A 12,385-nucleotide genomic window follows, 5' to 3' on the forward strand; every position below is an offset into this window, starting at 1 on the left:
GCTTCACCTTTAACGACCTTGTTCTAGCACCAGCGAATGTGGTTGTTCTCTGGGGTTCGCTGGGACCTTTGCCTGTGGGTTGGCCACATAGCCTCTACCAGGTATCCTTCCTGCAGGGGAACTGCCTCTCTCCCATGTGGCCTGAGGACCCCTTGGACCTCACTCTTTGCTCCCAGGGGTTTGCCCTTCCCACCAGAGTACCACCAGGTATCGAGCTACAGAGTTTCAGACTTTGTGCTCCTCCTATTTGTAGAGTCTTAATGGAATTTAAACCCTGTCCTTTCTCCCTTTTTTTGTTCAGTCCCTTGCGTACTCTTCCTTTTCTCCCCAGCTGCTTTCTGGGGGGTGGGGGGGGTGGGAGGGGTGCCTTCCCATACTCTCCCCCCGTCTCCATCCTCTCTCCACAAGCAAAAACAGCTTCCTACCCTCTCTGGCTTCTCTCTCCCCCAATTCACCTCTCCGTGCCATGTACCTGCTGAGTTCTGCGGTTCAGGTTGTGCAGATTGTTGTGTTAATCCTCAAATCCGTTTTCTAGGTGTGCAGGTTGGTTTACTGTTGATCTGGCTGTATTTCATGGATGAGAGACGCACAAAAACTTCCATGCTGTTCCGCCATCTTGGCTCCTCCCTCTATTGCAAATTTCTTATAAGTGAAACGATACCATATTATCTGATGGTAGACTGCGGTGTTAAAGTTGTATCTTGTAAACTGAAGGGCACCACTAAGAAAACAAAGCGAAGTTAATAAAATAAGTGGAGATAAAAAGAAACTATAAGAAAATACTCAAGCCAAAAGAAAGCAAGAAAGATAAGGAATAAAGACATGATGGATAAATAGAAAACAAGAGCAAGATCATAGACTTCCACTCAACCATATCAATAATTACATTATAAGCAAATGGGCAGAACAGTACAACTAAGAGACAAATTGTAAGACTGGGTAAAAAGAAACACCCTACTATGTGCTGAATTTGAGAAATCCACTTTAAAGACAAAGACAGGACAAAGTAACAGATGGAAAAAGATCTACCATACTAACACTAACAGACACAAGGGGGTGTATAATGTGTTTTTCCATTTGTATGTCCTTATGGGAAAGAAAACTATAATGACAGAAAGCAGAGCAGTAGCTGCTGGGCCCAGAGGGTAAGGGAAGGTGCTGACTGGAAATGGCACAAGGAGCCTCCTTGAGATAGAACTATTCTGTACCTTGATTGTGGAGGTAGCTCTACAACTATATACATTTGTCAAAATTCAGCAAATGTTCTACTTAAAATTGGTGGATTTGATTGTATGCAATTTATACTTCAATAAAGATGATAAAAGGCAGAAAAAGAGGAAGAAAGGGAGAGAAGGAGGAGTAAAGAGACGAAAAGGAACAAGGAAAGAGAATGGAAGGGAAGAAATCAATCCTTTGTTTTCAAAAAGCACAGTCACTTCCGTAAGAATAGTTTGCACTGGCCCTTTACCCTATCGCGTGAAATGTTTTAGTCCTTTTTCCTGATCCTAATTGTCTGCCAATGTCTACACTCTGATGATCTCCCTTCCGCCTCAAATTTGTCAAGCTGCTGCACTGAACAAGAGAAATTCTGGCACCAGATAGTGATAGTGAAACTTTCACCTAATTAAATGCGGCACACCTCAGGCACTTGGCTATCTACAACACTGACCTCTCCCCTTCCTGACCTCCTTTGCTTCATCTCTGGCCACATCTTCCTTTTGTTGTTGAACGCCCCACCCAAGCCTTTGCCCCTGTTTTCATCTTCAGAATCCTAGCTCCCTCTCTTCAATAAGGAAGACCCATTCCTACATCTCCCACCAGTCCGGAAAGCCAAGTACGTATGTTAGCAGTCGGTCTTCAGGTACACAAAAAACGGGAGTAAGACATCTGAACTTCAGAAGGTAGACACATTTCATACTCGCAAGGGCAGCTAGACTGCACAGAGGAGCTGAACTCAGAGGCTCTGGGGAAAGTGAGACTGATCAGTTGGTGGAAGCGTGATACAGCGATCAGACAGGGCTGAGGGTGGCAGAGGTTGGGAAGAAGATACGAAATACAGAAGAAACACAAAATATGGAAACAGCTCTGGGTATACTCCCATCCCATGCTAATAGGAAGTTAAATGGAAGATGTCTTGTCAAGCACCACAGAGAAAATAGAAATAGAACTCATTCTCTTGGGGCACCTGGGTGGCTCAGTCGGTTAAGCGTCCAACTTCAGCTCAGGTCATGATCTCGCGGTCCGTGAGTTTGAGCCCCGCGTCAGGCTCTGTGCTGACAGCTCAGAGCCTGGAGCCTGCTTCCGATTCTGTGTCTCCCTCTCTCTCTCTGCCCCTCCCCTGCTCATGCTCTGTCTCTGTCTCAAAAATAAATAAAACATTAAAAAAAAATTTTTTTTAAGAAATAGAACCCATTCTTATATTCTGAGATGATTTACCAATCAAAGGTGATTCAGCTCTCTGATTTTATTTAAGTAATAATCATTTAGATACCCTGTAAAATTAACTTCTTAAACTTTAACAAAAATATACTCGTAGCATTTTTTATTCACCTCAGATCACTATGGATACAAAACCCTTACAACTGCGTAAACACAGAAGTGGGTATATGTGAATCTTTCCAACTAATGAAGGTCCACTGTGGAAAGGTATATACATCTCTGTAGAGATCGGACGTTCCCCCATATTTGAAGAAGATGAAAAAGTAGTCCTCAGAAACTGTCCAGATGTTTTCACACTTTTCTTCTCCAGGTGCGTCTTACTCTGACCACACATTCCCTGTGGAAAAGCTGGATGATGCTATAGCTCCAGGCCAGGAATATACCTATGTGTGGAATATCAGTGAGGACAGCGGGCCCACGCACAATGACCCTCCGTGCCTCACACACACCTATTACTCCTATGAAAATTTGGTACAGGACTTCAACTCCGGGCTGATTGGACCTCTGCTTATTTGTAAGAAAGGTAAGGAAAAATCAGCAACGATTAAGATGTTGAAAGGGTAAGAAGTGCTCTCATAGAATGAGGCTCGAGAGAATCTTGGTGCCTTTTTGTAAATCAGGCAGAGGGAGAAGGGGGTGGGACGCCAGCTCTTTGCCTGACATTGGTTATCTGAGGGTTTGGAATCTTCATGTTTCCCCTAATCCTTCCTTCATCTCAGTGCTGGGAGACTCTCCCAAGTAAACCTCTGTCTGAGAGCATGTTCCAATGCCCTGTGTGACCCTAACACTTAGCTCAAGGCCAAGTCTCTTTGAAAGTGTAAAGCAGCCTATATGTTGCTGAGAGTACTTGGAAAGAACTTAGACTAATGTACCTGAGGTTTAGGTTGGTAATTTGGTTTACAAACACACAAAACACCAGCTTCCTGTCTTATAAACAAGCTGAACACTTTGGGTGGCAGGTTTCAAACATATTCAGTTGACTTTATAACAAAACTTCATCGGCTGGGCTTAGGAGCCAGCGTGAATTTTCATTTTACACACCCAAAGGATTCAGCCCGTCTTCCATTAAAACAACAAACTACCACAGCGAACTGCACTGTGGGAAATAATATGATTGATTCAGCGTCTGTCTATACATACAGGCATACCGTATATACATACCTTCCTAATTCATTTGTTCACTGCACAAACACATGTTTTCACTGCCTGCCTATCAAAGACACCGTGATGGCTATGACAAAAGATACTTCAAACTTATGAAAACCTCTTCTTTTATTTGACTCTCAGCTGCGGTTTCTCCTCACATGAGAATGGATTAACCTTGACCTGCTGTCTCACTACACGTCCAGGCAAGATGGCTATATTAAACTTGAAACGTCCTTGGCCAACTGAGCTAAAATACCTATTTATGGGCCTGTTGATACTGGAGGAAATAAACGCTTTTCCTGAAGCCTTGACAGTCCCAAATGTTTTTTCTCTGTGCCAGATCAAATTTGCCATTAAGTCCCCATTCCTCAAGGCTATGAGGTATCCAAGAAAATACTTAAGGTGGACACCAGAATTTTAATAAGCTTCTAGGCATTATTACTTGCTAAAGATGCTATTTTTTAAAAAAAGAATTTCTTAAAGCTATTATGATTGCTTGCCTTAGATTTTTTTCCTATGTAGGAATACCTCACGAGAGTCTTGTGTCTAGGATACTTAAAAAGCGTGTCTTTTCTTTCACAGGCACCCTGACTGAGGATGGGATTCAGAAGATGTTTGACAAACAACATGTGCTGATGTTTGCCGTGTTTGATGAAAGCAAGAGCTGGAGCCAGTCATCGTCTTTAATGTACACGGTCAATGGTTACGTGAACGGGACAATGCCAGGTAACCCACGGGCCGCACGCTACCCGGCCACAGCAGCACCATTAGCGCCTTTGATCCCGCTGTTTTCCTTAAAGCCCACGGAAGGTGACCATACTCATATTCGCTGTTTTTCAACTCCTAATCAGAAAGATAACATAATCGAAATCAGTGGTTCTCCAGATTCTATCATTTTTTTTTTTTTTTTTTTTTTTTTTACAACAAATACAACAAACAATTGGAAGCTACCTAGGAGGAAGAGTGTGCAGCCTTATTATATGTAAGGTTCTGGGTAGGCGTCACCTTGGCCTGTGCCTCCAGAAAGACCTCCAAGATATTAGCTCAGTCTCCTTCAGTGAGTTCTGTGGTCCCTGCTGCATGGTGACCATGCCTTCTTCCACAAAGGAAGCCTTGCAAAACAGAAATTCAAGGTCAATCCCTGGCAGGAAGGGTCAGCAGAAAGAATACAAGGAATACATGCACAATGAAGGTTGATAGATTAGGAGAAGGACCCCACATACAAAACTACCACTGGCATTTCACAAGGTGATGGATGAGGAATCGTCAATGGCATGTAGGAGGTTTTCTCTTTCCATCTGTATGGAGGTTCTTGTGGAAAAGCAAAATCATAGCCACTATTAAGAGAAAGAAAAACAACAAAACTGATTCCCATCCAGACTTCTTTCCCCCTTCCAATAGAAATGACTTGGAACCAAAGATCCTGAGGAAAAAGAATGGAAAATGAGAATATTATTTTATTAAAGAAGTCCATACTTCTCAGAGGTCATTTTCTGTATCTGAAAATCACAAGTGGCTTTGCTTACTAAAAACGAAACTTGTCAAACTTGTCAAGAGTGGAGGTGTGGATATTGCTTTTAAATTGCATTCTGTTTCATTTGACTCTGTCTTCCCACCCAGGTTGTTACAAACATACTCCGATGACTGTGGTTTCTCCATTCAGAGTTCCAAAACTTAGTTAATTGCCCTCTATCTTAGGAGGTCTGCATTCAAGCCTTGCTCACTTCTCTAGCTTAGTGTGGACCTTGGAAATCCATTGTCATTGTAAATGTGCCTATTTACAAAAATGGATCAACCATTTATCCTGGTGCAGAGGGGTGTGGAGGAATTTTCTTTTTTTACATATAAAGTAGCATTTCCAGTGCTATAATCCTTAGAGAGGAGTGGTCAAGGAGACATTGTATCTGTGTCCTGGAACAGTGAATCATTTGTGTAAATATATAGAAGTCAAACAAAAGCAAGCTACATGCAAAAAAATTAGTAATTCGGTCAGGGCATCGAGTTTATGAATTTATAGTAAAAAAAAAAAAAAGAGAGAGAGAGAGAGAGAGTATTTGGGCTTAGGAGAGGCAAGATAGGGGGCCATTAGTAGAAACTGAGAAAAGTTAATGCTGTGCAATTGTCTTTTGGAGCATGGTAAATTAAATATATGATAAATGCTAATACAGATGTTATCAAATGCTTAATTCAGCATAAGCATTTTTTATGGGGTAAATAAATACTTCCATCAAAGCCTCCTACCTTCTAGCTTCTGGCTTGCAGCTTCTAGCTTCTTGTTCTCATCCGTGATACTAGGAATCCTTGCCTGGTTACAATGGTCTTCTAAAAAATACAAGCCCCTCAGTCTCTCTGCAGGTAAGGGACTGATTCTCAGCTCCATAATGTCGCATCTGGTAATTATGGATCTGAAATTTAAACCCCAAGTCAAGGATGGAAGGAGGCTTAGAATCTCCCACAGAGAATATTAACACGTTCCCAGTCACCGTGAGCACAAAGAAGGAGCCAAACTCAGCTTTTATTCTCAGTTTTCATTACTTTATCCATGAAATGCTCCTAGTGGCCTACTGCATTAAGGAGAGCCTATATCCCACAGAGGAATTCATTGCCTTGTCGGTTAAGCAATCAACAAGTGGTTAAAGAAGTGATTAAAAATTTCTTAAAGCATCGTCACATCTCTCCCTTAGGCAGAGCTTCGACCTTTATCCAGTTGAGAAGTTTAGGCCCCTGAACTCAGCCTTATTGGAGGCTCTGGTGCCTCCCTCCAATTGAGCCCAGATTGATTCTAGAGTGACCAGCTGCCCAGGCTTTCTCAGGGCTTTCCCAGTCTTAACACTAAAAGTCCTGCATTCTGGGAAACTCCTCAGGCCCAGGTGAACCAGGGTGGTTGGTGACCTACTTTCCCTCCCTGGCCTCATCTCTTAGCAATCCTTGTGTTTCTGAACTAACTTTCCTCATCTATGGGCTCTATTCTTACCTCTACTTACCACTTAAGTTGTGACCACTTGCTTGCCCGTCACTCAGATGTCTGCTTTGCTGGGGCAGGAACCACAACTGGAGTGTCTATACCCCCTGAAACAATGCCTGATGCATAGCAGGTGCTCAGTACATAGCTCATGAGTGATTTTCTTTTTATTACAAAGTGCTGACTGCCTGTTTCACTCCCCATCTCTCCCTCTCAGATATCACTGTTTGTGCCCATGACCACATTAGCTGGCATCTGATTGGAATGAGCTCTGGGCCAGAACTGTTCTCCATTCATTTCAACGGCCAGGTCTTGGAGCAGAATCATCATAAGATCTCAGCCATCACCCTTGTCAGTTCTTCGTCCACTACCGCAAACATGACTGTGGGCCCAAAGGGAAAGTGGATCATATCTTCTCTCGTCCCAAGTCATTTTCAAGGCAAGAAATTCTTCCAAAGTTTTGCTTGTGAACATGGGATCCTTTCTTCCCAGGCACTAACTCCCTCATTCTCCTTTGCCCTTTCAAGCCACCCACACCCCAGACATATATGCTTAGTCCTGAGAACAGAATTTAGTTATTCTGCTCTTAGACTTAATATAACGCATGAGTTGGAGGAAGTGGGGAAATTGACAAAGGTTTTTTAAAATGAAGCAAAAACTAAAGAGGGCTCTACTTCCTCAAAAGGAAAAAGAAGGAAGGAAATAAACTCATACATAGAGATATTCTTCCTGGGGGTATTTAGTATGTAGCTAAAGAAAAAAAAACCTAGGTGCCAGAACAAATAACACATCTGCAAGCACTATATAGAAGCACTAAGTTACAGAAAGTGCAGAAGATTTAACATGAAGAGATTATCTTTTATAACAAGATGAACACAAAGCCTGGGACAAGGAGGAACCCAATAGATGTGTGTTTAATGGAAAAAACATAGAATTAAACCAGCTGAGCAGTGAGTTTAAAGAACATCAGTTGATTTTGGTGGGGAAAAAAATCAGCCCAGGTTGTTATGTGGTATCATGTAAACAAAATAACTAATTGTTCTATTATTACACATTGTTGTTTTAAAACTGTTGGGGAAGAAGGGCGCCTGGGTGGCTCAGTTGGTTAAGCAGCCAACTTCAGCTCAGGTCATGATCTCGCGGTTTGTGAGTTTGAGCCCAGAGTCAGGTTCTTTGCTGACAGCTCAGAACCTGGAGCCTGCTACGGATTCTGTGTCTCCCTCTCTCTCTGCCCCTATCCTGCTCGTACTCTGTCTCTCTCTGTCTCTCAAAAATAAATAAATGTTAAAAAGGCTGTTGGGAAGAAGGTCTATATAAACAGAGACTAAAATGTAAGTAAATGATATTGCTATAGAAAATTATTTTGGTACCAAAACAATGTATACAAAAGCCAGACGCATAAGAAAGGGACACTTTGATGGGGTCATTTTGTTTCCTGTTCACACTGAGCAGTCAAAATTATATTTGAAATCATGAAATGTCATAATACCCCTAGAAGATAGAGTCCCAAATAATAAAAAACAACAAAACTAACATTATTAAGGTTAAGTGCTTTTTATATTAACTTATTTAATTTTTAACAACAATTTTATACAGCATGTACTATTATTATCATCTCCATTTTACAAATAAAGGGACAGATGACAGGGAAAATGAGAAGTCAACAAGACCTAAGTCGTAAGATTTTAAGGATCTGGAAGTTACATTTTTTTTCCTCTAAAAGAAGCAAAGGAAATCTTTCCAAATTTCTTCCCTAACCCATCCTCTCTTTGCTTTTTATTCTTGCTCCTTTCTCTACTGTGCTAAAATAACTATAGACCAAAACGTTCAGAAGTTGCTTGAGCATTACTTTTACTGTTATTATTTAAAAGATTTACATTTTGACCAGCCTCAGTTTCTTCTCTCAAAATCTCTCCCTGCCCTTACATTCTAATTCAGCTGGGATGCAGGCTCATATAGACATTGCAAGCTGTGCAAAGAAAACCAGGAATCCTAAGAAACTAACTCGCGACCAGAGGCGGCACATTAAGAGGTGGGAATACTTCATTGCTGCAGAGGAAGTCATTTGGGACTATGCACCGATAATACCAGCGAATATGGACAAGTGAGTTTTGGGGGGTCTTAACCACTGTGTAAAGAAAGGTCCCAGAGTCCTAAAGGCATGGCATGAACTGTCATGAACTGACATCTCTCAAGGGAATACATGTATTGGATTCAGGTCTTTTTGTACAAATCAACCTGGAATTACTCTAAACTCACCAAGGGAACTCAGCAGTGGCAGCGGTAGTGGCTAGTAACAGCAGCGATCACTTGTTGAACATTTTCTGTTAGTTTTACTTTAATGCTCCAGGTGAGACACAGCTTTTATTCTGTAGATTAGAAAGGCTGTCAGAAAGGGGAGAAATTCAGAAGCACAAGTAGCTCTCAAACGCTTGAAAAATCGTCTCACTCACCGTAAGAGAACTGCAGATTACACTTCACTGAGATACTGTCTTCCGCCTCTCAGACCCACAAGTGCAGATGATACAATCTGTTGGCAAGGCCGTGGGAGACGAGCACTAGCACACATTGTTGGTGGAAGAGTACATTGGTACAGCCATTCTAGAGGATGATTTGGGAATACGCATCACAGTTACAAATGCATAGGCTCACAATTGTAAATGCATCATACCCTCTGACCCAGCAATCTTGCTCTGGGAACTTACTATATAGATATACTTGTTCACCTGTGAAATGGTGTACGTACTGGATATTTGCACTGTTAGTAGTAGCAAAAGTTTGGAAACCACCTAAAATGCCCTCCAATAGGAAATTAGTTTCATAAATTATGGCACGTCCGTATGATGGAATACTATGCCTCTGTTTTCAAAAGAGGTTGTAGTCACTCTCTCTATACTAATATAAAAGTTGTCCAAGATATATTTTTTAGATTAAGAAGTCAAGGGAGGAAAAAATGGCAGATTAGGAGGTCCCCCGATCGTATCCCTCCATAACAGTAGTAATTTGACAGCTGTCACAAACAAAAGTGCTTCTGTGAGAGCTTTGGAATCCAGGTAGGATTTGAGAAATTCCAGGATCTTCCCAGTGGAAGCCAAGACCAAGGAGAGATATTTTTAGAAGGCACCTCATGCTTAGGAGGTAGGTTTTCTGACTGTGCTCCCTTCTACAAACTTGGAAACAGCCTTGTCCCATTTTGTACTCAGCCACAGTCCCACTTGGTCTTTGTCTTGACACGAGCACCATTTGCCAAGCAGTTGACAAAACTCAACATCTTTTCATGATAAAAACTCTCAACAAGTAAGCTATGGAAGGAATGTACCTCCACATAATAAACCCAAAGCTAACATCATACTCAAAGAAAGCTTTTTCTGTAGGATCAGGAACTAGACAAGACTGACTACTCTCACCATTTTTATTCAACATATTACTAGAAATCCTACCCAGAGCAATCAGGCAAGAAAAAGAAATAAAAGACATCCAACTTGGTAAAGAAAAAGCAAAACTGTCTCTCTTTGCAGATGATAACTCTTAAGACTCCACCAGAAATCTATTAGAACTAATAGAAGTATGCAGTAAATTGCATGATGTGAAATCAATGTATAAAAATAGGTTGCATTTATTAAACTAACAGCAATATATACAAAAAAGACATTAAGAAAATAATCCCATTTCAATAGAATTAAAAACAATAAAATGCTTAGGAATAAATTTACCCAAGGAGGTAAAAGATCTATACACCACAAACTGTAAGATACTGATGAAAGAAATTGAAGAAGAGACAATCAAATAGAAAGATGTTCTATGTTAATGGATAGGAAGAATTAATTTGTTAAAATATCCATATTAATCAAAGTGGTGTACAGATTCCATACAATCCCTATCAAAATTCCAAAGGCATTTTTCATAAAAATAGAAAAAAACAATCCTAAAATTTATATGGAACCACAAAGACCCTGAATAACCAAAACAATATTGTACTAGAAGACCAAAAGCTAGAGGCATCACACTCTTTATTTCAAATTGTATTACAAAGCTATACTAATCAAACAGTACAGACCAATGAAGCAGAATAGAGGCCAGAAATAAACACATGCATATATAATCAATGAATCTTTGGCAAGGGCACTAAAATATACAATGGGGACAAGATAGTCTCTTTAATAAATAATGTTGGAAAAACCGGATAGCCACATGCAAAAGAATGAAATTGGACCCTTAGCTTATAGGATACACAAAATTAACTCAACATAGATTAAAGAATTAAATGGAAGGAGAAAGGGTAAGGGAAAAGCTTTTTGACACTGATCTTGACAATGATTCTTTTTTGGTATAACACGAAAAGCACAGGCAACAAAAACAAAAACAAGTGGGCCTACATCAAACTAAAAAGCTTCTCTACAGCAAAGGAAACAATCAGCAAAATGAAAAAGAAATTTATGGAATGGGAGAAAATATTTGTGAGCCATATGTCTAAAATATATAAAAAACTCAATGGCAGAACAAACAAACAAACAAAAACCCAACCTAATTTTAAAATGGGTGAAGGTAGGTGCCTGGCTGGCTCAGTCAGTGGAGGGTAGGACTTTTGATCTCAGGGTTGTGAGTTCAAGTGCCTTGTTGGGTGTAGAAATCACTTAAAAATAAAATCTTTTAAAAAATAAACTTTTAGAAATGAGCAAAGGACCTAAGCTGACATTTTTCCAAAGAAGACATATAAATGGCAAATCGATACATGAAAAGATGTTCAACATCACTAGTCATCAGGGAAATGCAAATCATATCCACAGTGAGATTATCACCTCATACCTGTGAGGATGGCTACCACAAAAAAAGAGATGACAAGAGTTGGTGAGGATGTGAGGAAAATGGAACTCTGTACACTGTTGGTGAGAATGTAATTTGGCATAGCCATTATTGAAAATAGTAAGAAGTCTCCTCCAAAAATAAAAAATAGAAGTACCACAAGATCCAGCAATCCTACTGCTGAATATATATCCAAAGGAAATGAAAGCAATACCTTAAAGAGATCTCTGTGCCCCATGTTCATTGCATCATTATTCACAATTGCCAAGATATGGAAACAACCTGAGGGTCTGGTGATGGATGAATGGGGAAAGAAAATTCCAGACACACACACACACACACACACACACACACACACACACACACACTGAAATATTACTCAGCCTTAAAAAAGAAGGAAAGCCTGCCACTTAAAACAACATGGATGAAGCTGCAGAACATACTGCTAAGACACATCCCAACACAAAGTGACAAATACTGTATGATCTCCTGATCTCACTTAAATGTGGACCTAATAAGCAGTATGGTGACCATAGTTGGTATCGTATACTTGAAATTTGTTAAGACAGTAGACCTTAAGTATTCTCACCCCCCAAAACGAATATAGTAACTAGGTGAGGTGATGGAAGTGTTAATTACCTTAATTATGGTAATCACATATATACATATATGAATCATCATGTTGTACTTCTCAAATATATACAATTTTTGTTTGTCAAAATCACCTCAATAAAGCTGGGAAAATACAAGACAAAGTCAAGGTGTAGCACTAAGTATAAAACAGCTGCCTGTTTGCTAAGGAATGAGAATATAAGTGTATTTATATTTACAACTCATAGTTGCATAAAGATGCTCTAGAATTATACACATGAAATTAATGCAAGTGAATATTTAGAAAATTCAGGGATGGTCAGAGACGTGGGATTGACGGGATATAGTGTGTGAGTGAGCATTTTCACTGTAATCAAAATCATTTGAATGTATTTGCTATTCAAATCTGCTATTCAAAAAATGTAACTGAGAAAGAAGGGCAGA

The 12,385-nt window shown here is 40.1% G+C and overlaps 1 protein-coding gene across 1 annotated transcript in view; it reads left to right on the top strand.

Annotated features, from left to right (window-relative positions):
* Positions 1-12,385, top strand: part of F5 (coagulation factor V) — a 74,979-nt gene that overhangs the window by 28,389 nt on the left and 34,205 nt on the right. The window contains exons 4-7 of the mRNA XM_045452992.1: positions 2,750-2,962; positions 4,168-4,311; positions 6,765-6,986; positions 8,486-8,651. Of these exons, the coding sequence (XP_045308948.1) occupies positions 2,750-2,962; positions 4,168-4,311; positions 6,765-6,986; positions 8,486-8,651 (745 nt within the window). The remainder of the gene's footprint in view (positions 1-2,749; positions 2,963-4,167; positions 4,312-6,764; positions 6,987-8,485; positions 8,652-12,385) is intronic.

Source organism: Leopardus geoffroyi, chromosome C3 (assembly GCF_018350155.1).
Source record: "Leopardus geoffroyi isolate Oge1 chromosome C3, O.geoffroyi_Oge1_pat1.0, whole genome shotgun sequence".
In the NCBI taxonomy this organism is placed as follows: Eukaryota; Metazoa; Chordata; class Mammalia; order Carnivora; family Felidae; genus Leopardus; species Leopardus geoffroyi.